General features: G+C 40.5%; 3 protein-coding genes across 3 annotated transcripts; all 3 read right to left on the bottom strand.

Moving 5' to 3' along the window:
* Nucleotides 1–5297: 5297 nt before the first annotated feature.
* LOC114685171 (resistin-like gamma) lies at nt 5298–7097 on the bottom strand. Its single transcript, XM_028859787.2, has 4 exons — nt 6987–7097; nt 6675–6820; nt 6122–6202; nt 5298–5576 (listed from the first exon to the last, which is right to left on the bottom strand). Exons 2-4 carry the CDS (start codon nt 6793–6795, stop codon nt 5449–5451), a joined length of 330 nt encoding a protein of 109 aa, XP_028715620.1. The 5' UTR covers nt 6796–6820; nt 6987–7097; the 3' UTR covers nt 5298–5448.
* A 2913-nt stretch (nt 7098–10010) lies between these two features.
* LOC114685170 (resistin-like alpha) lies at nt 10011–11740 on the bottom strand. The gene is given in 5 exon segments (XM_037209729.1): nt 10011–10289; nt 10800–10826; nt 10829–10879; nt 11350–11498; nt 11661–11740. Coding segments are annotated over 4 exon segments (330 nt in total). The 5' UTR covers nt 11474–11498; nt 11661–11740; the 3' UTR covers nt 10011–10161.
* Nucleotides 11741–23883: 12143 nt separating this feature from the next.
* LOC114685165 (resistin-like alpha) lies at nt 23884–25562 on the bottom strand. The gene is made up of 3 exons (XM_028859780.2): nt 25148–25562; nt 24596–24676; nt 23884–24076 (listed from the first exon to the last, which is right to left on the bottom strand). The coding sequence occupies exons 1-3, from the start codon at nt 25269–25271 to the stop codon at nt 23946–23948; spliced, it is 336 nt and encodes a 111-aa protein (XP_028715613.1). The 5' UTR covers nt 25272–25562; the 3' UTR covers nt 23884–23945.
* Between the last annotated feature and the right edge of the window lie 2093 nt (nt 25563–27655).

A 27655-nucleotide genomic window follows, 5' to 3' on the forward strand; every position in this document is an offset into this window, starting at 1 on the left:
TCTAGTTTCCTCTTCTGTAAAATGGAAAAACTAACACTGCTTACCTCTTAAGATAAAAGTGAAGAGTTAAGAAAACACTAACATTGTAACTGCTCAAGACTGGTTGGGAGGGACAGCAAAGAAAAAAATAGGTAGGGAAAATAGGACCTGGTGCTGTGAGGAGTTGACAGGGTAAGCTGCACTGCTAAACAAAGCTAAGCTTCTGTAGAGACCCCTGAGAAGCAGGGATGCCCCAGAAGATTGCTATGCATCAGAATCACTGACAGTGTAGCACAGAGCTTCAGAGGTCGGGAGGATAGATACTTCTTAGAGGTGTGGGCTGTCACAAGTTCAGCCTCTCCCCTCTCTCCCCTCTCCAAACAAACAAGCACGCCGGCAGCACCTGTGATCTAAGACAGCTGGAGAGGATGGAGTTTTCAAAAAGTACAAGAGACAGTTTCTAGCCTTTGCTCTGGTTCTGTGTGTGTGTGTGTGTGTGTGTGTGTGTGTGTGTGTGTGTGTGTGTGTGTATTGGTGGGAGTAGGGCTATCTTCCTGCCCTTTTCTTTGCATCTCTCAATTTTCTTCTATCCATCTCCACTCAGTAGAAGCTGCCAAGTTTGAGAACATCTCTCATTATGAGCCCTTTAGTTACTGATTCAACAAGGAAAAGCAGTAAACATATGAGATGATGAAAGATTATGGGTTGTCATCTGCTTGCCTAGCATGACATTGCTCTCAACTCATTCTCTCTATGGGGAGTAACAACAGTACACGTCCCACTTACAAACTGGAGGACCGCCATAGCATGAGACATCATCTTACATGATCAGTCCAAGAAACAAGGGTCCTGCACAATTTTAAGCCTGGTTTTTCTTTCTTCACTTTTTAAACTGGCATATATTTATTGCATATAGTGATGAATTTTGTTATGGGCTTTTCATTCAAATATATTATATATTTTGACCATATTTGTCCCTGTTCTAAAAAGTAGACATAGGCTTAAACCTGGATTTGTTTTTGTTTTTGTTTTTGTTGTTGTGTGCTTGTTTTAACTTTAGAAGCATACTCTCAGAAAGCCGAAGCAGATTTCTCTTATGGTCTGACTTAGGTGACCCTCTAGTCTGTGTAACTTCACCTTATATAGAAATGGTTAAGAAACAGAATATTTGGCCAAGAAAGATGTGAGTGAGTTCCATTACTGTGTCTAATACATATTTATTCTTTTAGGCAGGATACCCTACAACCCTCAAATAAACCAGACTTTTGTTAACACACAAGACAAGAAATTGGCCATATAGTCATCAGTTATGTTAACCTGACCTATAAAGTCTTACTTCCACTTTTACTATTGCTCACCTCTGGCCTCCATCTTCATCTTCTATATTTTCTTTCTCAGAGGTACTGTCTATAAACAGATAGGAATCTTGTTGATACTGTGGGACCCAAACATCTGTTAAAACCATATCTGCTGCCCTATGGTCAAGACTGGGGTAGAAGAAGAGGCACAGGAAGTAAGAGAAGAAGCTGACCTGGACTCAGAATTGGACTTGTACACTAATTAATTTGTTCATGCTGAGTAGGAAGTAGGAGGGTGAGTGTAATGTATAGGAATGCAGACATGACCAGAGTGAAGTCAGCAAGGGTTAGAAATGAATTCAGAAGTATATTCAGGGGCCACAGAATTCAGACTTTTGTTAGCCTTCCTCAAATAAGTAGGACATAATTTTTCATATAACGTCACTGGAGCAGTGGTTCTCAACCTTCCCAATATTGCTAACATTTAATATAGTTGTTCATATTTGTGGTGACTCCAGCCATACAATTATTTCATTGCTAATTCATAACTGTAATTTTGCTACTGATATGAATCTGATATGCAGGATATCTGATATGGGACTCCCAGAGGGGTCATGACCCACAGGTTGAGAACACCTGCACTAGAGTTAAAATAATTGAGACAAGATGATGCATGGTCCATTTTATATTTTAAAATACTCAATTGAGTGGCTATAAATAAGAACATTGAACTATGATTGCAATGATTAACAGTATGGCAGTGAATAGAAGTTTTTGAAAACATTTTGATAAATAATTAACAAATAGACTGTTGCTATGGAGAGAACATTAAAGGACAAACTTAAATTCAAGGGCAACCTATGACTCAGAAAATTGACCCCTTGGCTTTCACACATGCATGCATCTCTGTGGAAAATTGAAGGGTGATCTGATAGCCTTTAGGTGTGCCTTTGGGGACAGTATATTCTGGAGGTAGCTCTGAACACTTACAACTGCTAAGATAAGGACTGACACTCCCAGTAACCCTGCTCTGCATCAAAATATACCAAACTGTTAAAGAAAGTTCTCTTTTCTCAGTAAAAGGTGTCTTTATAATATCTGTACTAGGGTGTCTATGTATCTATCTGCCCTTGGTCATTGCTCTTCTTTTCCAGAAACTCCAAGTTTCATCTTTAGCTGCACAGGCTGCAGCAATACAGTATACCTATGAATGTATCTTTAAATGGAGGATATAAGTAATTTATATATTCACAGATATATAACAGCATCTAATTGAATTTCTATTTTTTATGGTTATTAGCTTTGAGAAATACATTGTCATTAGTCAATAAACACAGGAAGAGATTATTCTTATTGTAGTGATGGTGAATATATTTAAATTCCTCTTGGATTCTCAATATTTATTATTTAAAATCATTTTTGAAGTTGGTAAGAATCTTTTCCCATAAAAAATTCAAGAAACTAGACATCAACAAACCAAATAATCCAATTAAAATTAGGATACAGATCTAAACAGAGAATTCTCAACAAAGGAATCTCACATGGCAAAGAAACACTTAAAGGAGGTGGTAGCACATGCTTTTAATCCCTGCACTTGGGACGCAAAGGCAGGTGGATCTGTGAGTTCAAGGCCAGCCTAGTCTATAGAGTGAGTACCAGGATAGCCAGGGCTACAAAGAAAAACCATGTCCTGAAAAAATGACAACAAAAATGTTCAACATCCTTAGCTATCAGGGAAATGAAAATCAAAATGAATCCATCTTACACCTGACCAAATGGCTAAGGTCAAAAACACATAACTGACATCTCATGCTGATGAGATGTGGAGGCACGGGGAATACTCCTCCATTTCTAGTGGGAGTGCAAAATTATACAGCCACTTTGGAAATCAATATGGCAGTTTCTCAGAAAATTTGGAATGGATCTACCTCAAGACCCAGCTATACCACTCATAACCATATACCCAAAGGGCATTCCATCCTACCGCAGGACACTTGCTCAACTATGTTTAAAGCAGCTTTATTCATAAAAGCCAGAAACTGGAAACAATTTTGTTGTCCCTCAACAAGGAATAGATAAAGAAAATGTATATTTGCACAGTGGAGTATTACACAGCTCTTAAAAAAAACATCATGAAAGTTGTAGGCTAATGGATGGAACTAGAAAAAGATCATTCTGAGTTCCATCTGACCCAGAAGAACAAACATGGTATGTACTCACTTATAAATGGATGCTAGCTGTAAGGATAACCATGCTACAAATCCACAGAACCATGGAGGCTAAGTAACAAGGAGGGCTCAAGAGGGGACACATGGATCTCCCTGAGAAGGGGAAACAGAATAAATTTCACTGGTGGATTGGGGAACGTGTGGGCATGGGAACAGGAGGGGTGTGGTTGGGGGTGAGAGAGTACTAGGAGAGATGACTGAAATTGGGGGATTTGGGGGAGGCAAGGTAGAAACCTAGTGCAATGAAAACTCCCAGGAATCTATGAAGGTGACCCTAGTGAAGCCTCCTAGTAATGAGGGATACAGAGTCTGAACAGGCCACCTTGTGTAACCAGGCAAGGCATCCAGTGGAGAGATTGGGACACCAGACTAGGCACAACCTTCTACCTGCAACTAGTCCTGCCTGTAAGATGTACTGGAGTAGAAGCATGACAGAAATTGTGGGAGTGACCAACCAACTTGACTGTTCCAACTTGAGACCCATGCCACAAGAGGGATCCCATGCCTGACACTGATGGAGGCCCAGGAACCACAGTGGATAGCACAGAGACTTAGGATAGAATCAAGCACAACCAGAAAAAAAAGTAAATGAAATGATTACTAAGGATATCCTGCTATACTCATAGACCAGAGCTTAGCATAATTGTCATCAGAGGGGCTTCATCCATCAACAGATAGGAGCAGATGCAGAGACTCACACTAAACATTAGGTGGAGCTTGGTTAATCTTGCAGAAGGGGAGGAAGGAGCTAGAGAAGTCAAGGACATCACAAGAAAACCCACAGAATCCACTAAGAAGGGATCATAAGGTCTCACAAGACTGAACCAACAGTCTGGGTGCCTGCATGGGTCTGACTGCATCCTTTGCATGTATGTTATAGTTGTGCAGCTTGGTGTTCTCATGGGCCTCCTAACAGTGAATGACAGGGCTGTCTCTGGCTCTTTTGTCTGCATTTGGGATCCTTTTCCTCCTACTGGGTTGCCTCATCCAATTTTAATATGAGGGCATATGCCTGGTCTTATTGTAATTTTTTATACTGTGTTTAGTTGATATCCCTAGGAGGCCTACGCTTTTCTGAGTGAAACAGAGAAGTAGATCTGGGGGAGAGAGGAAGTATGGGCGCTGGGAGGAGAGGAGGTGGGGAAACTGTGGTCAGGATGTAATATATGAGAGAAGAATAAATGAAAAGAAAAATCATTCTTGGTAATCCAAAGTTGTAACTGAATTATAGTTTTATTCAGGACCATGAAGACCAAAAATTCGAGTCCATCAACTTAAAACACCGTTACTTCCAAGTCCTTGGGTTACTTACTTGCTTAACTTAATTTTTGTTTAGAATTCTGTAGTTTTCACATCCAGGAAAATGTATAGTAAGACTCAGTGTCAGTGGCATGTGAGAGATGTGTCTTTATGTTTTTATTCAAAAGAAAGCAACAGGGAAGGAAGTCACCTTGATGAATGCCATCTTGGGTACTTGAGTAAGAAAGAGTAGATGTGTGTACTAAAAGGTTAGAAATTATTTTCTATTTCCTCTTGCCTGCCTGCATCTTGCAAAGTTCTCCTTCACATGGGTTAGAGTTCACTGTTCCAGCTGGTGAGCTCATGCCAAACAATGTACTCAATGCTTTCTGTTAAGTAATGAGGGAATAGAAGAAGTGGAGGATCAGTCCCTTTCCCCATTCTTCCCTAATCACAAATCTCATATGCCATACTGAGATGTAATGTGATGTACTGAAAATGTTTTCTAGCGAGAGACTTCCAAGTTAGAAGTAATAACATAAAAGACATAACATAGGCAGGTGAAAATTTGTCTTTATTTTTTTAAGAAGCAGGATTACTGGGTAATATGAATTCATTAAGGGGACATGAGCCAGGTTTCCAAGTTGAGATTGCAGTTTCGTTATAGTCGTCATTTCAAAACTGGGTTCTTGGCCTCCTCCTTCTCAGGCCAGTTGGCAGCAGCGAGCGGTGGTCCAGTCTATGACTGAACACTGACAGTGGCAAGTATTTCCATTCTGGATATCCCATGACCCACAGCCATAGCCACAAGCACAGCCAGTGACAGCCATCCCTGCATAGTCATGTGAGACATAAAAGCCTTTAGACTGCAAGAAATGGAAGGTCCCTAACTGTCCTTTCTTCTTAGGAGGTGCATAGGTAGATCTAGGTTTTGCAGGGCATAAAGCTCTTCAAACTTCAGAATTCTCTTCAAGCAAACGAAATGCAAAAAATGACTTAAATTGAATGACTTGGAAGGTGGATTTCACTGTCTTTCAGTAGATGGCAATTTCACCTCTGGTCTGGCCCCCTGCCTACCAATATATGGGATATATTAGAAAATAAAGGAAGGCCATATCCATGACTAGACAATCAAGGGACAAGAAGGGCGGGCATGTGTGGGCACAAACAAAGAGGTTATAGGAAGAGCAGATCCCTAGAGTCTTTCAGCAGCATCCTGAAGGTAACGACCAACTAGGAAGGGATGTCTAGGCACCTGGCACTATGCCTCAGCTGCATGGAAACAGAAAGCTGAGTTAGGAGAAGGCAGTATTAGGGAATTGATGGCTTGGACACAGGGATACCTTATTCACAAATTGTCCTCCAGGAGATACTCACCAGCAGGACAGGAGGCTAGTCTGCTTCTAGCTGTCACACTAGTGCAGGAGAGAGTCCTCGTCACAGTGGAGGTACACTCACCTGAGTAAGAGGAAAAAAGTGATATTGCCCATGATCTTTCTCACATTCCATTATTAGTCCTCTTCTATCTTGGGGGTGTCACTCTTTCTATAAGTAATCCACTCACTAACTTTTAAGATTTAGTTTCTTCATTTGTGAAGAGAACATAGTAGAAAGTAAAGTGTTCTTACCTCCTAAAGTGGCTATGAAAATTAAACAAACTAACTAAAAGTTTAATATTATACCTGTTTCATAATGTGTTAAAAAAAATACAGGACCTACGCCCCTTTTCTTCATCATCATCATGAACATTGATCTCTTACCTAAGGATTCAAAAGGGTAGCGTACTGATGAAATCCCTGGTCAGGAAGGCAGGCATGAAATGGACTGAACAGGGCTTGAGATCTTAGAGTGGGGTACAAGGGATTTTAGGCTTTATCAACAGTCAGCATGAGCAAGGATTAGGCCATGGTTTCTCCTACTCATCTCATACCTCCACAGCCCAGTTCCTTGATCTTTTTCTCCAGGAGAGAATCTAAGGTCTCAGTATTCACTGGGATCATCAGCTGGAGAAGGGAGATGATGATGAGAAGGGAGCAAGTTGTAGTCTTCATCCTGTTGAAAGTCACTGTCCTGGGACTGGAAGAGAAAGGCAAAGAAGATGAGATCACTGCGCTCTGTTGTGGCTGTGAGGGAAAGGAAATATTCTGGAGAGAGAAGGGAGCAGGCAACAGGAGTGACTAGACCATAACTGTTTTAGCCATTTGGAGAAGCGGAGAAAATTCCCAAGAGTTGACTGACTCACCAGAAGCTCAGGAGTGGTTCCAGGGTCTGACCAGATGAGATGCTTTCATACACTGTGGCATAGCTGACCTGGGCACCCTTAATATATACAAGCACACCTCAATGGTGTAAACACGTTGAGTACATTTTGACAGCCCGGATGTCCTATATAGCAATTTCCTGTGAATTAAGACACTGGTCTAAAGAAGAAGAGGTGAGGTTCATGAGACTGAGGAAGTCAACCCTCTTCACTTGTTTGGAAAAGCTGAAACTTACACAATTCACACCCTCCCCCAAAGTTATAGGAGATGTAATCAGCTGTTGACTCTGACCAGCTGAACGGCCCAGTGGTGACTCTTGAAACGTTGTTTTCATTTTTAGGCATTAGACTGCCTGAGACCACAAAGGCTACTTATACTCACTTTCGAAGGTTTTATTCTCCTAAACAAAGTTGTTTCAAAAACAGGTGTATGGTGATGGATGTTGACTCCCTTCTCTCCTGCTTGGTAATTGATTTTTATTATAAAACTAAACAGGAACCTGTGGGAGCTAAGAAAAAGAATTCTGAATTGCTAATGTTTTCATAGTACATCTCTCAACATGCTTATCATGGGAGTTACACACATTGACATATCCCTCTGCAGTCATACTCCATCATTGTTATTCTGCCTTTTCCATGCCAAACCCCAGTAAAGAGTGGGACATGAAGCTTTAAGGCAGTGCTATTGAACAGAATGGCCATTATCTACTGTCACTTATGCAAACCTGGGTGTTGTGCCCATAGATGATCATCTAGGAGCTAGCTCTACTCTCAAAACTTCTGCTTTTCTTTGCTGTACTTCCTCTCTGGAGTTTAGAACTTTGAGTACAGAATTAAGGGACAGCTTGAACAAACATTTCTTATTGAAGCTGACTGATGCCAACTGAGACATCTGGGATGTGATCCCAGCATTCCCTGTTAACAAGTTTGGCACAAGGCTCCATAATGTCTCAACTCCCTATTCCTGGCAAGTACAAATTGTGTTCACATTCTCAGGTCTCATTCACTCCACTCTCTCATCAATTATTAATAGGTTATATTTAAACAAACGTAGAAAGGACCCAGATCATTTTGGAGAATGTTACTGTTTGGTAGCATGGAGCCTGACTTTTTTGTCAAGTATGGTTTGGAAGCCTAGTCCTAGGATTGGAGGACTAAGCAACATGTTCAAAAGATAGAAAAACTGGAAGGTAACTGCAATGCTTGCTTTTGGAAAGATTTTTTTCTTCTCTTCTCTTCTTTTCTATATATATATATATTATATATATATATATATCTATCTATCTATCTATCTATCTATCTATCTATCTATCATCTATCTATCTTTATTTCAGGTCAAGTTCCAAGCATGCCACTTGACCAGGAGTACAATACAAGAAATTGGGAACAGAGCAGACCCTGGAGCAAAATAAATGTAAAAAAAAAAATGCTGGGAACCAAGTAAAAAAGTCTAATCTCACTGCAAATTTAGTCTGAGAGCTTGGCCTGCACAGTGTTTAAATAAATTAAATTAGTTATCATTTAAGTAGTAAGGTATCCCCATTCAAAGGGAGAGCCACGGCTCCTCCTCAATTTAACTCTAGCTTGTGTGAAGTTGACAAAAACCCCAACCAGGACAATCGCCCCATGTCAGCTTGATAAACAAAGACATCATTATTCACCTCTAACTGTTCCTTTATTGTTTATCCCTAAGGTCTCCTACTATTATTAATATCACCATATAAAACATAAATAACTTTAAAGTACCTCATGTGTCCTTATCTCATGCAAGGGAAGCTGTTCTATCTGGAGCTCCACCCTAAGAACTTAACCTACCCTGGAGGAAAATTCTCATTCTACATTTATGTTCTGGCACTTAATCCCCATTTCTCTCTCTCTCTCTCTCTCTCTCTCTCTCTCTCTCTCTCTCTCTCTCTCCTCTCTCTCTGTCTCTCTGTGTATGTGTGTCTGTATGTGTCTCTGTGAGTGTGTGTGTGTGTGTGTGTGTGTGTGTGTGTTTATGTGCATGTGTGTACATATATGATCAGGCCAGAAGTCAGCTGTGACATTGTCTCAGGTTCTGTCAACCTTGGTCTCTCACTTTGACTGACACTTGTCAATTCAGTTACTCTGTCTAGGCAGTAAGTCCCAGGAATCTGCCTGTCTATGCCATTTCAACACTGGGATTACTAGCATACACTGGGATGTCTGGCTAGATGATGTGAGTTTTAGATATAAAAAGTAGATTCTTCATGAGTTTTAGCTTTGAAGAACCTACTGCCATAATTAAGATGGAAAGAGAAGATTTTTAGTGTAGTTATACTCAATTTATTTTAATTTGGTTTAAGTTACCAATAACCATACCACTATTAATTACTTAAAATTATTTTGGTAGTCTAAAGTTGACACATGAATTTTATACTCCTGTGAAGACTCAAAATTGGAAGCCCCCAAAATTACAGGATACTTAATGCCCAATCACTTGTTTACTTTCTTAACATTATCATAAATATTTTATTTATTTTTTGCTTTGGAATTCTGTAAGTTTTTAATGCCCCAGTGAGAGGCAATATTGTAATTCTCAGTGACAGGTGAAGACCGTGATGTTCTTTTGATATAGGTGAGACATGTGATTGGGAAAGAAGTCACCTTAAAGCCATCACAGGCACTTGAATTGGAAGGAGATTTCATACATGCTGAAAAGTTAGAACATAGTTATTTTAAATTTTCTGCATCTGCCCATACTTTGCAGTCTTCCAAATCTCACTGTTGTAGATGTTGGTTCTCATAAAAGCATGCTACGTCACTTCTCTGTATTTCATTCCATCCAATATACTTATAGTTTTTTTTTTTTTATTAAAATTGGGGAGTTGGAAAATTGGATGGTGGAGGTCCATTGTTCCCATTCTTTCTGTATCTTTCCTGACCATCCATCTCGGATACAGTGAGATGAAATCATTGAGATCCTGAATATGTTTTCTGGCATTAGACAGCACAAGACAGTAGTAATAACATTGAGACATAAAATAGATTAGTGCAAATCTGTCTTTATTATTTAAGAAGCAGGAATACTGTGTAATAGGAATTCAGCACAGGGACAATCAGTCAGGCTTTCTGGGAGAGATCATAGTTGCTTTAAAATCATCATTTCAAAACTAGATTCTCAGCCTCCTCATTCTCAGGACAGTTGGCAGCAGCGGGCAAGAGTCCAGTCAATAATTGGACACAGGCAGTGGCAAACATTTTCATTCTGGACATTCCATGATCCACAAGCAAAGCCACAAGAACATCCAGTAGCAATCATCCCTGCATGGTTGTGTGAGATAAAGACATCAGAGACCTTGGACCAAAAGAAATGCAGATTCCCTAACTGTTCTCCCTAGAAAGCTCATGAATAGAGCTACATTTTGTGGATCATAAAACTAAATCAGTTTTGAGAGTTTTCTTAAAGAAAATACTCATTTAGATGAAAAGACTAGTAGTTTCACTGTTTTTCAATTGATGGAAAATTCACATCTGTGCTGGCTCCTCTTCTACCACTACAAGGGAATAGAATGGGAAACTAAGAGAGCCATATCAATGACCACACAGTTTAGGTCCAGGAAGACTGTCATATGTGGGCATGAGGAAGATGTGACAAGATGAACAAATAGCATCCTTAAGGACTGAAAACCTGGAAGTGATGACTAAAGTCCTGGAACTACACCTCATCTCCATGGAAATAGAAACCTGAGTTAGAAGAAGATGGTATTAGGAAATTGATGGGGTGAACACACGGACACCCTATTCACAAATTCTCCTTGAGGAGTTACTCACCAGCAGGACAGGAGGCAAGGTTGCCTAAGCCTTCACACTAGTGCAGGAGAATGTCTGGGTCACAGTAGAGGGACGGTTACCTGAGTAAGACAAATAAGTGATATTGCCCATTATCTTTGCATATGAATTTTTTAAAATTCCTCTTCTATCTTTGGTGTATCACTGTTTCCATAAGTAGTCCTCTCACTAACTTTTAAGATTTAGTTTCTTCATTTGTGAAAAGAAAATAATAGAAGTAAACAATACTTACTTCATAATGTAGTTATGAAAATTACACAAATTCACTAAAAGCTTAATATTACACCTGTTTCATGATGTGTTCATAAAATATAGGAAATATGCTCCTTTTCTTCAACATCATCAAGAACATTGAGTTCTTATCTAAGAGTACAAAAGGGTAGTCTACTGAGTAGAGCCCTAGTCAGGGAGGCAGGGATGAAGTGGACTGAACAGAGGTTGAGATCTTAGTGTGAAGGACAAGGGATTTTTGGTTTATCAACAGACGGCAGGAGCAAGAATTAAGCTATTGTTTCTCCTAGTCATTTCATACCTCCATCCCTGAGAGCTTCCTTGAGCTTCTTCATGATAGAGTCTAAGGTCTCCTCAGTGTTCACTGGGATCATCAGCTGGAGAAGTGAGATGATGATGAGAAGGGAGCAGGTTGTAGTCTTCATCCTGTTGAAAGTCAATGTCCTGGGCCTGGAAGAAAAAAACAAAGAAAATGAGATCCGTGCTTTCAAGCATGACTGTGAGAGAAAGGAAATATTCTGGAGAGAGAAGAGAGGAAGCAACAGAAGTAAGTAGACTGTAACTGTTTTAGCCACTTAGAGAAGCAGAGAAGGTTCCCAAGAGCTGACTCACCAGAAGCTCAGGAGTAGTTCCAGGGCCTGACCAGATGAAATGCTTAAAGAGACTGTGGGATAGTTGACCTGGACACCCTTAATATGTACAAGCACACTCTAGTGACATGAATGCATTCCATACATCTTAACAGTCCAGGTGTCTTGTATGACAAATTCATGTGAATTAAGACACTTGGCTAAAGTAGAGGAGGTGGGCTTCATGAATCTGAGGAAGTTCACCTTCATAGCTTCTCTGAATTAGCTGAAATTTACAAGACTCACATCCCTCCTCAAATTTATAGCAGAAGCAATCAGCTGTTAACTCTGCCAAGTTGAACTGCTAAGGGAAGACTCTTGGTCCCATGGAGGTACCTGGAAAATTTGCAGAGAGTTCTAAAGATGCAGTATCAGGAATTGTAAAACATTCTGGTGTGAGAGTTTCAGTAATGACTGCATTCATATTGTCCCAACTCCTGAAATTAACACACACATGCACACACACACAACACACACACACACACACAAAGAGAGAGAGAGACAGACAAACAGAGAATGTGTTCTGAATCCTAAAAAAAAGTCTCACACAACACACTCGGTACAAGAATAGAACAAAAAAGAACTAAAGCTGTTAGGACAGAGTGGCTTTATGTCTCTAAATGGATGCTGAGACTTTTTTCCCACATGGTGTAAGCATACCTCTTAATGTCGTGAGACTTCAGAGCAAATCCACCACAGAGCCAATATCCGATGCAAACACACAAGCACGGGGTTTATTGATTACCAACTCAGGCTTGTTCCTTATTCCAGCAGTCTGAGACAGCAGGTGGAGGAGGACAGCCCTGAGTTCTCAGAGTGCAGGGTTTTTAAAGGGAAAAACCACAGGCAGGGTGGTACAAGCCTTTGTGTCATAGGCTTGGGTGAGGGTATGTAAACTTTGAATCCAATGGTTGGGTTCCAGAGGAATTTTTCAACCACAAGAGTTATCAGAAGAATATTTGGAGCCTGCTGACGATGTCTTAGGGTATTTGGGGCCAACAGATGTTTATCTAAATTACTCATTGTCCAGTCCATCCTGGTAAGGTACCTTGACCTATGCCCTAGCTGTTTGTGATTTTTCTTGGAGCTGTTTGAGGTTCTTTACTGGAAGAAAGTTCAGTCCTGGCCAAGTGCTGTTTGAAATGGAATTTTCTTTAAATAGAGTTTGTCTTACTCTCACAGTGGGTTTGAGGAATCTCAGTGGACCCTCTAAAATGTTGTACCTAGAGTCCCCCAAAGACATTCAAGAGACCAAATCCAATGCAAAAGCAAAGAGTCTTTTTACTGTTGAGAGTTACCCCAGGCCTCTCTATCAGTCTAATGCAGCAGCAGATCAGGAGAGACTCCAAGTAGCAAAAGGGCAGGGTATTTTTAGGGAGTAAAGCAGTGTCTTGGGGTCTACAGACTACACAGGAACAGACCCAGAATTGGTTTATGCAAGTAGCAATCATGTAAGTAACTTTGAATTGGCTAGTGTTAGTTGGGGGTTACAGTTATCCATTTTGGGGCATGCCTGGACAATTCCTAGGTCTTGTCCTTGAGCTGCTATGGAGGCTGGCTGGCCTAGCACATACAGACTATGGAGGCTGGCTCAGTGGTCCAGGCTTGGTGTGTTCTATCTCCCTGTCCCTGCTGGTAGGGACATCAGGGATTAATTGTCTTTGTTCATGGCCCTCTCAGAAACTGCTTTCTCAGTCTCAGGAAGCTGAAATTGAGGCCTGATCTCTGAGAGAAGACTGAGCAGCCTGTTATGGTCCTTTCATTACCCCATTGAGTAGTATGTATCTCCAATCTTGGAGAAGTTTCTTTTTGGTAAAAGACTTTATCATCAGGGTAGTAGATTATTTTGGTGATTAATTGGACCAGGACATAAGACGTTTTTTGTTTGTTTGATTTGATCTAAAATTTGAACATTAAAATAGGGGATCAAGCCACAAGTAAATTTCCATCAGGTAACCTCCAGTGGGATCAGGAAGCTAGCTCCCATGGATTCTGAGTGAGACTACAGAGGTTCATATAGACATGTAGAGGTTGTTTCAAACAGAGACCATTTCACATTATCAACAGCAAAGTGAGCCTCCTCTTATTAGGTTGTTGCCATCTACAAGTGTATCATTGCTTTAGTTCAGGGGTTGATATTGGGATTCTAGCATCATCAGTTTATTTAGTACCCAGATAAGAATCATCATTTAGTTAAGGCATCAATGACATAAGAGCCAACAACAATTAGTAGAAGCAGAAGGGCCAAAAGCCCTGTGATGGCTGACAGAGTTTCTTATCCTGAAGGAACTTGGAAATCAGAATGGGGACCAGTTATTATTTTATCTCAGGTTTCCTGTGTCAAGAAATTCCCTTTTGATCTAACATTCCAGGGGCAGGGGAACAAGAGGGACGTTTTTCCTTCTGTAATTATTTCCTGTTGATGTTGGGACATTGTTGTCAGGGCCCTAAAAGACTAGAATATTAGTCAAAGGCAAGGAGGGAATTTAGAAGCATCTGGTTCATTGACCAGCTGAAGAGATGGCATTTATATCTGGTGGATTGGTCCATATCAGCTTTTATTTAGAAAATCTAGGGCTCACAGTCTTTTGGAGTAGGTTGTCTCCAGCAAATGGTGCTTGGGTGTGTCTGTCAGCCAAGTGGAAACCTGTTGAGACAGATATAAACTAGGAACAGGAGTTAATATTTATGGACTTATTTGGAGCTTTCAGACCCATAGTCTCAGTAATTGAGGAAGAGGAGGATCCCCAAGTTCAAGAGATGGAAAAATACCATCCTCAGGAATAGACAGGTGGGGAAATTTAGGCTGGATTTATCTGGGATCCTTTTGACCTGTGAGAAGTAAATCCAAGTTTTATGCCTTTCCTGATTGTTTTTGAAGTTTATGTGAATTTCCATTTCATGAAAAGTCATAAAAGTTCCAGATAGATTAGCATTCTCAATCTGTATTGAAATCTATATTGTAGAAAAAGCAGGTTACAGGTATCTGTAAAACAACAGAAGTAGACTCATACCATTGAGTCCTAGCAAAAGCTATAGATTTGGTTTTTTTTTTTTTTTTTTTTTTTTTTTCGAGACAGGGTTTCTCTGTGTAGCTTTGCGCCTTTCCTGGAGCTCACTTGGTAGCCCAGGCTGGCCTCGAACTCACAGAGATCCGCCTGGCTCTGCCTCCCGAGTGCTGGGATTAAAGGTGTGCGCCACCACCGCCCGGCTAGATTTGGGTTTTAAAAAATGTAATTTATTTTTTCTGTCTAAAGAACCAGGTATAAATTGGACTGAAATGTCTTTGTCCCAATGAAAAACAACTGTAAGTCTATACTCAGAAGATAACCAAAAGAAATCTAAAATCTTGAGCTCATAACCCAAATAGTAAGCAGTCATTGCTCTATTAGCTTGTCAGAATTCTATTAATGTTAAATTCTGAATTTTTTAAGTTTCAATGCAACGATAGTATAGCGAAGGAAAGAAATTTCATAATATCTTTTATATGTTTTTCTCTGATATTTATACCTTTACACTTTATTATTTACTGGAAATATAAGCAGTTATTATTTAAGAACAGCCATTTCAAATTATTTTTGAAACTCATTTATCCCTTATTATGAAGCTTGTGTGTAAGGCAAACCTGTTTGTCTCTCTTTTATTTTTCAGGAGACCTAGTAGCATTAATTAATTCATGCACTGATCAATGAACTAAGAAGGTGGCTGCAACCTTGTGGAAGACTCTGGTTGTCTGATGTTGCTAAGCTGACAAAGCTATATCTAGCCCAGTCATCAGTGCCATCAAAGATCTGAGAAGGATAAATTTTATCTGAGTGCAGACTTCCAAATATTAAAAATGAAGACAGAGACTATCCATTACCCAGACTGCCATCATCCCAGGCTCCTGTAGTCTTCATAGCATTGGTAGGACAGGTGTTTAGGGTAGCATTAGTTTTCAGCTGCAGGCCCATAAGGTGAAAGTTCTCACAATGGAGGAAGTCCTTGGGAAAGACTGACTTTATTTTGTCAGTGTTTCATTTATCCAGTCTGGGCCAGATTCCTGGCAGAAGTTGTTGAGTTGGGGCATCTTGCCCAGTGGTCAGTGTTGTCAACAATTCAGGTGGCTTTATCTTGTTATTCCATATCTCCTTTGGAGGACTTGGGAGTCATTGCTAGGATCTAAGAGTCTCTGTTTGTATATACTAAGCTTTTTATCAAATAATATAAATGCTATATTCATCAGATCTTTGATGGGTTTGAGGACCATCATCTATCAAATATATCTGAGCTAAATAAATCTTGAAAGCATCTCTAAGTTTGTTAACAGTAACCAGGCCAATTTGTTATCCTATAGATATATTAGTCAAATGGATCTCTAGGTTCTGTTTTTTTTTATAAGTATATTTTATAAGCATTTTTCATATGTATACATCTATCTATATCTATATCTATAAGCAGTTAGATTGCAGTTTTCTTTATAGACCATAGATGTGATATTGACAGTTTTAAGAAAGAGGTTTGGATTTCTCTATGGAACTCTGAATACCTAAGAGCTTTAGCCTTGTTATTTCATAGGAGACCTACCATATAGACTCCTACAATCAAGAGGCCTGTAATATGATGATTAATTATTAACCTGTATTTTAGACCTTAGTTCTCCTCTCTCCTTTAAAGAGCATGATTTCATTTTTAATATAAATATTTTGCAATGAAGAAACATCAGTTTTTTCTAAATGAAGAAAACTAATCTGAATTAATCCAACATGTTTAAATTCCCAATATATTTTATAGTTTTTTTTTAATTCAGCATAGTTTATATCCCTTCTGGCATTTTATAATTTTCCATTGTATCTTTAGGTCAGGCCTTTTGCTATTCTAGTACAGCCAGACATAGAAATTTTTCATTTTTCCCTTTCCTTTTTTATTTCAGTCTTATGCCTTCTCTTGCTTTTCAGATGACATACCAATTTTCATCAAAGTCCTTTCCTGTGGTTTCTAGCCCAGCAGTTTAGAATATTGTAGAGGTATAACATTTCAAATAAGAATAGAAATATATATGCATATATTATAATAAAACATATTTGCGTTAGTGTATAAAAACCTGTATAATGTGAAACATTTTATATTAGAAGTTTTTTATCCTCATCAATAGTAATTTGTAACCAGTTTTCTTGAATGATGACAAGTATTTGTAACCCATTTAATTCAAATGACCAAAATCCATGTATTTTTTTTCTCTGTTTCCTGTGGAAGTAAAAGCATAATGTTATAATGTATCTTTGACTTTTATTTTAAAGTCAAAGCTTTTCAAAGTATGCAGGCTGGTGATTTAATATTTGTTTCAAGCAGTATCAGGACAGAGAAGGGTTAAGATGGGAAGCTGCTAGTCAGCAGAAGAGACCTTGACTTTATCATAGTAAAAAAGAACTTGGCTTAGGAAGGAAGGGAGGGGGAACAGTAGGCATAGAGTATGTCTTTGGCTTCCAGTGTTCCTGAAAAAAAAATTGTTAACTCCTCTCACTATAATAATTAACAATTAATCCCAGAGTCTCTGTTCGGTGTTCAAGCAGCTTGTCAATTGTAGGCAGTCAACTCCTTGCTGCCCACCTGCACTGAGAGTGTGCACCCCCACCCTCTGTGAGAGCCATTGACTGGCTGCAGGCCTTTCCTGCAAGCCAAGACCAGCCCCAACCTGTGCTGCAGGCCTCATAGTAAGAGAGCTAGAGGGAAGTGACCCATGCTATGTCTCTCTCTCTTTCTCTTCCAGGCAAATGAGGGAGGTTAGTAGACAGAAAGAAGTAACAATACTTAGACATAAGTACCATTACACTAGCACTGAGAACATGGCCTCACTCTCAGTTAGTGAGCCCTATCTAACAGATGGCTTCTCTTGCAGTACCCAAGCCCAACCTTGCAGGAGCTACATGATTAACTCAGTTCAGTCAGGGGACCCAGTCCCCTTAAACATATGGAACAGAACAGTAACATAGTAACAGTCAGAACACAGACCAAGACCAAGACCAAGACATCAGTTTGCTGTTGAGACCTGCTCAGGGTCTCCAGAGGAACAAGGGGAATCCAATCCACAAGAGAAGGATCTCCTGACCCACCAGAAGACCCCTTGGACATCTCCAGAAACCCAAACAGCAATCAGACAATATGTCCACCATAGATCTTATGTGAGCTTCACAGACAGAGCTCCCACTGCCACAAATGGCCAGAAACAGAAACCAGAATCCCAAAACCTTGCCTGGGAAAATCCAAGTTACTTCATATTAGGTGCCATAACTCTCAAAGGATGGTGGTCTTGGTGGTGTTGTACCCACTTTGTGAGACCACAGAGCCAATATCTGATGCAAACACACAGGGTATTATTGATTATAAACACAGGCTTGTTACTTATTCCAGCAGTCTGACACAGCAGGTGGAAGAGGAGGACAACCCTGAGCTCTCAGAGTGAAGGGTTTTTAAAGGGAAAAACCACAGGCAGGGTGGTACAAGCCTTTGTGCCATAGGCTTGTGTGAGGGTATGTAAACTTTGAATCCACTGGTTGGGGTCCAGAGGATTTTTTTTTCAACAACAAGGGTTATCAGAAGGACATATGGAGCCTGCTGACATTGTCCAAGGACATTTGGGGCCAACAGATGTTATTTATCTAAATTACTCATTGGCCAGCCCATCCTGGTGGGGTTCCTTGACCTGGACCCTAGCTGTGTGTGATTTTTCTTGGAGTTGTTTGAGGTTCTTTACTGGAAGTAAGTTCAGCTCCTGGCCAAGTGCTGTTTGAAATGGAATTTTCTTTAAAATAGAGTTTGTCTTGCTCTCACAGTGGGTTTGAGGAATCTCAGTGGACCCTCTAAAATGTTGTACCTAGAGTCCCCCAAAGACCATCAAGAGACCAAATCCAATGCAAAAGCAAAGAGTCTTTTTACTGTTGAGAATTACCCCAGCCCTCTCCATCAGTCTGATGCAGCAGCAGATCAGGAGAGACTCCAAGTAGCAAAAGGGCAGGGTTTTTATAGGGAGTAAAGCAAGGGGTGTCTTGGGGTCTACAGACTACACAGGAACAGACCCAGGATTGGTTTATGCAAGTGGCAATCATGTAAGTAACTTTGAATTGGCTAGGGTTAGTTGGGGGTTACAGTTATCCATTTTGGGGCAGGCCTGGACAATTCCTAGGCCTTGTCCTTGATCTGCTATGGAAGCTGGTTGGCCTAGCACATACAGACTATGGAGGCTAGCTCAGTGGTCCAGGCTTGTTGTGTCCTATCTCCCTGTCCCTGCTGGTAGTGACATCAGGGATTAATTGTCTTTTTTTCATGGCCCTCCCAGAAACTGCTTTCTCAGTCTCAGGAAGGTGAATTTGAGGCCTATTACTGAGAGAAGATCGAACTGCCTATTATGGTGTCTGCTTGGTCCTTTCATTACTACATCAACAGCAGTAAAAGGTTTTACTTTGGGTGATAAAACATGCAATCAAGGCTGAGTTGTCTATCCAAGGGAAAGTCTGGGTAAGGAGTCTGTAGGAGAAATCCAAGTGGGGCTGTTTCCTCTAAGTATTATGGAGTAACATGCCTGCTGGATAAGTGGGGTCTGTTGTGTGCATTTAGAGGTACTATGAGATAGTCTAAAGATATAGAGCAAATTTTATGGTCCTTGAGAGCAACAAGTAAAGGAAGAGGATTGACAAGCTGTAGTGTGGTTGTGAAACCACTGCCATGTGTAGTAAAATGTGCATCTAGTGTCAAGATGGCTAGTGAGTGGGAATTTCCTTGTGTAAGGGAGAAATTACAGAGGGAAAGGAATATGTGGCTGTTATGCTCTGCATTAGCCTTTGCTTTGGGTGTAAATTTGAGAAAAGAGGGAATGACATGGAGAAATAGGCTTGGCCCTTCTGACAGCTGGCAGGATGGAAGAGAAAGAGAGTACAATTTAGGTTTGAATCACTTGAAATCCATAGGAAGAGGCAGACAGTAAAGAAAAGAAAATGCTATGAAAAGAGTAAACCAACAAAGAAACTCATGATTACGGAACTGATGGCCAATGCCTAGTTCACCAGGTAAAATAGGACTATGTTCACTGGGTGTTAAAAACACTCAACTCAAAGATCTAGATTAGTCAGGAACCACAAGACTGATATAGAGCATCAGTGGCTTTTTAAATGTCCCTTGGTGGGATGGGATCCATGAGAAATTGTGAAGTCTTTAGCAGACCTACATGATTCTAGACCAGCCAACAGACTGAGTTTATAAACATGCTGAAACACTGAGGAGGAGATGAGGAAAGTGTTGGCATTCTGGCCCGCCCCTTGGGGACCTGCCCTGAGTCCTGATGTAAATCCTCTTTGAAGGAAAAAACCCTCCCTTCTTCTTCCTCTACTCCCCTTCTTCTTTTCCCCACCATGAGGTGTGCACATCTCTGCTTTCCCTCTCTCCCCTTTCTCTTTCTTCCTCTCTCCCTCTCTTCCTCTCTTCCTCTCTCTCTCTGTCTCTCTATAACTCTTTCCATGTGGATGCTGCGCCTGGGGTGTGAGTGACTTCCCAACATGTCACACTGCAGTCCGTTGCTGCTGCTGAGTCTGCATGGAGTGTCTTCCTCACCTGCTGCGAGGCACCTTGGCTCCCTAAGGCCTGCACTCTGTATCATTACAGAAAGGAAAAAGCAAATGATGAGTCTTGTTTAGGTTACTAAATAGCAAGTGTCATAAATCCCTAGGGGGGAAACTGATAAAAGGCTATATACTGTGCGTGAGGCTTTTTGAAAGGCTTTAAAGTCTAACTAGCAAGGGTTAAAAGGAGTGCAAAGCAGGAGGGGTACAAGCAGTCCCCTGTTGTTTTTTTGTTTTTAGTATTTTGTGGGGGCCCGCCGCCACCCAGCTCCCAAATAAATTCACACATGGAGGCTTATTATAACACAAATGCGTGGCCTTTGCTTGACTTATTTTTAGCCAGCTTTCCTTAACTTAAATTATCCTGTCTACCTTTTGCCTCTGGGCTTTTCCTCTTCTCTTACTTACATGAATCTTCCATGGCTTGCTGGTTGTGTAGCTGGGTGCCTGTCCCCTGATGTCCTCCCATTCTTCTGGCTCCTTCTCGATCTCCTCCTTTCCTCCCAGATTTCGCCCTCTCTATCTTCTTTCTGCCTGCCAGCCCCACCTATCCTTTCTCCTGCCTTGCTATTGGCCAGTTCTTTATTAGACCATCAGGTGTTTTTCACAGGGACAGTAACACAGCTTCACAGAGTTAAACCAGTGCAACATAAACACAAGCAACACACCTTAAAATAATATTCTACTCTAGTCCCCACTGCACCCCATGTCATTGGATGGAAACCACAAAGCTGCTCTGACCGGTGTCCAAGGTTGCCTGTAATTGAAGGCTGTAGATGGCACCTGGGTCCTCTTGCTAAATTATGGATTCGTGGGTCTGCTATTAAAGCACAAGTTACTTAGATTTGGATGGGTATTGAAGCCCAAATTACATTAATTTGTTACAGTCCCCAGAGCGCTAGGGGTAATAGGTGGGTGGATCTGGGGATAAAACAGTCCAAGTCAAATGAACCAGCCTTGTTCTAGGTGGGAAATAATCCCCCTAGAGAAAACTGTACAAAAAGGTGTGCTAATCAGGGGCTCTCATTGAGCCAGGCTTGCCTAAGGGACAGATAGTGGAAATGGGCAGAGCTGTAGGTCAGATCAGAAGTCCACCAGACCCTGGGTGTGGTACAGTCAGGCACATGGGGTTCTGTTCCCACTTGCCCCTGGGCTAATTTGAAATGTCCCTACCCAGGCTTTGGGGATGGGGAAATGCTTGTAAGTCTCATTGAGTTGTCTCAGTATAAGAAAGCCAAACAATTGTATAAGTAGTGGGATCTTTTCAGGCTGTACTAGATCTTATTAATGCATTTTTTAGCTTCTTCTTAGCTACTGGGCATCAGGAACTGTTTGCATTTACTTGGAATGGTCACCAGTGGGCATTCATAGTCCCCAAGTTTACCTTGACAGTCACATTCTTTGCAGTAGGGTGGTGTCCTGGGTCCTTGCTGTGTCTTGGTGACAACCCTCTATAGCATGATGCTGATCTCTGAGTGTTTTTCAGATTAAATAGAATCTAAAACCGTTCATTGTACCCATAAATGAACAGGCATAGAAGATGAATCAATCCACACAACGTACAAGGGCCAGACACAGCTATAAAATTCTTGGGCCCAGATCATTTTGGGGGATGTCACTGTTTGGTAGCATGGAGCCTGACTTCTTTGTCAAATATGACCTGGAAGCCTAGTCCTGGGATTTGAGGACTGAGCAACATGTTCAAAAGATAGAAAAACTGGAATGTAACTGCAATGCTTGCTTTTGGAAAGATTTCTACTTATTTATTTATTTATTTATTTATTTATTTATTTATTTATTTATTTATTTATTTATCCATCCATTCATTCATTCATTTTTACTTCAGGTCAAGTTCCAAGCATGCCACTTGACCAGGAGTACAATACAAGAAACTGGGAACTGAGCAGACCCTGGGGCAAAGTAAATGTAAAAAAAATGCTGGGAACCAAGTAAGAAAGTCTATTCTCACTGCAAATTTAGTCTGAGAGCTTGGCCTACACAGTGTTAAATAAGCTAAATTAGTTATAATTTAAGCAGTAAGGTATCCCCATTCGAAGGGAGAGCCACGGCTCCTCCTCAATTTAACTCTACCTTGTGTCAAGTTGACAAAAACCCCAACCAGGACAATCGACCCATGTCAGCTTTATATACAAAGACATCATTATTCACCTTTAACTGTTCTTTATTGTTTATCTCTAATGTCTCCTACTATTATTAATATCACAATAAATAAATTAATAAAATTTATTAATAAATTAATAAAACATAAATAACTTTAAAGCACCTCATGTGTCCTTATCTCATGCAAGTTCTATCTGGAACTCCCCCCGCAAGAACTTAACTTACCCTGGAAGAAAATTCCCATTCCACATTTATGTTCTGACCCTTAATCCTTATGGGTCTCTGTCTTTCTCCCTCTCTCCCCCTCAATGTCCCTCCTTTCCTTCCTCCATCCCCCCTTCAGTGTGTGTGTGTGTGTGTGTGTGTGTGTGTGTGTGTGTGTGTGTATGTGTATGTGTGTCTGTGTGTGTGTCTGTGTGTATGTGCCTGTACGTATATGAGCAAGCTGGAAGTCAATTTGTGGCTTATCCTCAGGTTCTCTCCACCTTGGTCTCTCACTTTGCCTGAAGCTTGCCAATTCAGTTACTCTGGCTAGGCAGTAAGTTCAAGGAATCTGCCTGTCTGTGCCTCTTCCACAGTGGGATTACTAGTATACAATAGAGTGTCTGGCTATTTTATGTGAGTTTCAGATATAAAAAGTTGTTTCTTCAAGGTTTTTAGCTTTGAGAAACCTACTGCCATAATTTAAAAGATGGAAAGAGAAGATTTTAATGTAGTTTTAGTCAATTTACTTTAATTCTTTTTAAGGTATCAATAATCATACCACTATTTCTTATTTAAAATTATTTTGATAAAGTTGACCGATGAATTATATCCTCCTGTGAAGGCTCAAAATTGGAAGCCCCCAAACTTACAGAATACTTTTTGCCCAATCACTTGCTTACTTTCTTAACATTATCATCAATATTTTAATTATTTTTTGCTTTGGAATTCTGTAAAGTTTTAATGCCCGAGTAAAATGTATTATTGTAATTCTCAGTGACAGGTGAGGACTCTACTGTTCTTTTGATATAAGTTAGAGATGTGAGTGGGAAAGAAGTCACCTTTAGCCACCACAGGCACTTGAATTGGAAGGAGTGTTCATACATGCTGAACAGTTAGAACATAGTTATTTTAAATTTCCCCATCTGTCCACACTTTGCAGTCTTCCAGATCTCACTGTTGCAGATGTTGGTTCTCATAAAAGCATGCTACTCCACTTCTCTGTGTTTCATACATCCAATACACTTATGCTTTTTATTAAAATGGGGGAGTAGGAGAATTGGGTGAGGGAGGTCCATTGTCCCCTTTCTTTTTACATTTTTCCTGACCACCTATCTCAGATACAGTGAGTTGTAGTCACTGAGATCCTGAAAATGTTCTGGCATCAGGCACCATAAGCCAGGAGTAATAACACTGAAGACATAAACATAGATGAGTGCAAATCTGTCTTTATTACTTAAGAAGCAGGATTACTGTGTAGTATGAATTATATCACAAGAGCAGTGAGTCAGATTTCCTGGGTGGGATCACTGTTTCACTATAATGGTCATTTCAAAACTGGATTCTCTGCTTCCTCATTTCCTCAGATCGCAACATCGGGCAAGAGTCCAGTCTATGATTGGACACAGGCAGTGGCAAATGTTTTCATTCTGTATGTTCCATGATCCACAAGCAAAGCCACAAGAACATCCAGTAGCAATCATCCCTGCATGATTGTGTGAGACAAAGACATCAGAGACCTTGGACCATAAGAGATGGAGAGTCCCTAACTGTTCTCCCTGGGAAGCTCATGCATAGAGCTACATTTTGTGGGGCATAAAAGTAAATCATTTTTGAGAATTATCTTCAAGAAAAAAATCATTTAAATGAAAAGACTTGTAGTTTTCAGTTGATGGCAAATTCACCTCTGTGCTGGCTCCTCTTCTACCACTACAAGGGAATAGAGTGGGAAAGAAAATAGGGCCATATCCATGACCACACAATTGAAATCCAGGTAGACTGTTATATGTGTTCACGAAGGAAGGTGTAACAAGAACAAACCCAGAGTTCCTCAGTAGCATCCTTAAGAGAAATGAAAATCAGGAAGGCATGTCTAGGCACCTGGGACTACATCACAGCCCCATGGCAGCAAAGACCTGATGCAATAGAAGATACAGGTGTTCGAGGTTGAGGATTTCTGAGAGCTTTGAGAATTACTCACAAATTCCCCTTATGAGTTACTCACCAGATGGACAGGAAGCCAGTTTCCCCGAAGCTTTGACAGTAGTGCAGGAGACATTCTTAGTCAGAGTGGGGCGAGGATGCTCTGCAGGTAAGAGAATCAGGGGTATTGCCATAATCTCTTGTTCCTACAGCTCCCTTTCTCATTCATTCTCTGTCTTGAGGAGTCCCTGTTTTCACAAGTAGGCTAATGACTACATTTTAGGACTTAGTGTCTTCATATGTGACATCAAAATAACAGTTGTGCTTACCTTATATAATGGCAGTAAAAATTAAAATGAACCAACTTAAAGCTTTATATTATGCCTTTTCAAAATGTGTTCATAAATTACAGGTGCCACCCTCCTAGGTCTATTGATTATCAAAGAAAATGGAGCTTTTAACCATGAGTTCAAAAAAAAGATATGATTATAAAGGAAGTCCTGAACAGGGAGTTAGGGCTATAATTGATTAAATAGAGGTTTGATTTTGGAATAGGATAGAGATGAAATTATAATGTAGGAATAGGAGGCGTGAACATTGACTAAGCTCAGCGTTCCCCTACCCCATCAGTTACCTAGGCGACTGAGAGCTTCCTTGAGCTTCTTCATAATGGAGTCTAAGGTCTCTTCAGTATTCACTAGAATCATCAGTTGAAGAAGGGAGATGATGATAAAAAGTGAGCAGGTTGCACTCTTCATCCTGTTGAAAGTCAATGTCCTGGAAGAAAAAGGCAGAGAAGATGAGATCACTGAGGCCTGGGGTAGCGAGCTGGGAGGGATAGGAGGAGACAGTTATACTCTGGAGAGAGTAGAGAGGGAAGAACAAAGCAACCATGCTGCAAATGTTCTTGTTGTTTGGAGAAGCAAAGAGGGTTCCTACAGAGAAGATTCACTCACAAAAATCAGTCAGGTTTCCAAGGCCGGTCAAGCAAAGATGCTTTTATACTGTGCGGGATTATCAGCCTGGATACCCTTAACATATGAAACACACAACCCTCCACCTCCACCATATAAATACTTCCCATAGTTTCAAAGAACTCTGGCAGCTGAGGCGTAGTTTTTAGCAATTTCCTCTGAATTAAAACATTCCCTCAAGGACCTGTGAAGAGGTTCTTGAGTCTCAAGTGGTAAACACACTGCACATGGCTAGAAAATCCCAAACTTGAGTGTTTTCAAAGTGTTTCCCAAATGCCCCTACCTAGTCTTATAGGAGCAGCTAACCAATTGCTGAGGAAGAAGACTGACCAGCTGAGCTGCCAAGAGGAGAGCCTCCTACCTTTTTAGCTGCTTGCAAGTTGTACAGAGAGCTCCAGGCCCCACGTTGGGCACCAGCTATGGTGAGTCCCTGAAGACTTTACGGCAGGCAGGGAAAAAATGATCCACAAAGTGACAAGAATGAAACTCAGCTCAGCCCAATTTTCTTGTAACCAGTGCTGGACCAGGACTTCTAGAATCTAGCCAGATCATTTTACTTTAGCCATATTTAAGCACAGCACAATTTTGAAAAAAGTAGTCAGATAAAAATTAACTCAGTCCTAAGTACACAACAGTTTAAGACATGTTTACATTGTGATTCTTTACAAAGTACATTTGGCTTCTTTTACAAGAATGGGTCCTATTGACTCAGAGATAGTGCTCCAGATTTAGGGTGTAGGGAGCTTGACTGAGGTAAACATAACACCTGTGGGTGTTGGGATTAGCCTGGCCCTAAGATAACATAGAAGTCACTTAGGCTGTTGTAAAGCACAAGTGACTGGGTTTTATGGTTTAAAAGTAATGCTCAAGATTTAGGGGAAAGGATCTTGGATAAGTAAAAACATAAATTCTGGGAGATAAGGGCAGAGCCTGTCTCCTCAGACAGCAAAGTATCACTAGGTTGTCAAAGGGCATCATTCTTAGTGTTCCAGGAAGAACAGCTATGCACCTTATTCCTATGAAGAGGTAAGCGGTGTGTTTAACTCTCCTAGCTTCCCCATAGCTTATCTGTATGCACAAGGCACTTTGTTCCCTAAAATCACCCATGCATGGATGGGCTTTTCAGTAGGTCAGTTGCTTTTTATTCATCCCTTCTCCTGTAAATAACCCCTCACCTAGATGCCTATAAAAAAAAAAACTTCAGTAATTTACTGACTCACCAAACTGGACTTGGGTAGATTAGTTTTGTTGATCCATTATCAGTTCTCTCTTAGGATGAATAGTCATGTGTGTCTTCTTCTGACAAAAAAAGTACACACAATTCATTTGATACATGATTATGGATATGGTCATGAACCAAAGATGAGTTGGGATGCTGAGACATGCACCTGAAGCTGATCTGTAAAGGGTAGACATCCATGGCAGAAATCTTGATATAATTCCCTCTCCTCATACAGTATGGGGTTATATACCTTTTTGCTACATCAGGGGTTGCATGGGCCTTGCTTTGGGAGATGAGATATACAATCATGGCTGTATCTTCTATCCAGAGAAAGAGTCTGGGTGGGTAGCCTGCAGGGGAAATCCAAATGGGGCTATCTTCCTCTATATGATATGGAGTGACATGCCTGCTTGAGGAGTGGGCCTTCCATATGAAAACATAGTTGACCCAAGAGTTAAAGATTGAGAACAATTTTGTTTTGGTCCCTGAGAGTGAAAAGTAAGGGAAGACAGTATCCATAAGCAGGGTCTGAGGTAGCATAACCACTATTATTTGTAGTAAAAAGTCATATCATGCCAAGATGGCTAGTCAGTGAGGACTTGCCTTTGTAAGGTAGCAATTATAAACGCAAAGGAATGTTCTGCTAGCCTGCTTAATATTAGTTGAATAAAAGAGAAAATGAGATGGAGATGTTGATTTCTTGGCAAGACTCTAGAAAAAGAGAGTCAAAGTTAGATCTATGCTAAGAGCCTTTTCTGGAATTCAAAAACTTAAAATTCGTGGGAAGAGTCAGATAGTACAAAATAATGACCTGATGTAAAAATAACAGTAAAGAAACTAATTTTACAAAAGTGATCTTTATTACCTAGTTCACCAGGACTGTGTTCTCAGGAGAAATTTTTTTAAGTGAATTAATCAGAGACTTGGATATTTTATTGGGCTTTAG

Source organism: Peromyscus leucopus, chromosome 12, assembly GCF_004664715.2.
Source record: "Peromyscus leucopus breed LL Stock chromosome 12, UCI_PerLeu_2.1, whole genome shotgun sequence".
Lineage (NCBI taxonomy): Eukaryota > Metazoa > Chordata > Mammalia > Rodentia > Cricetidae > Peromyscus > Peromyscus leucopus.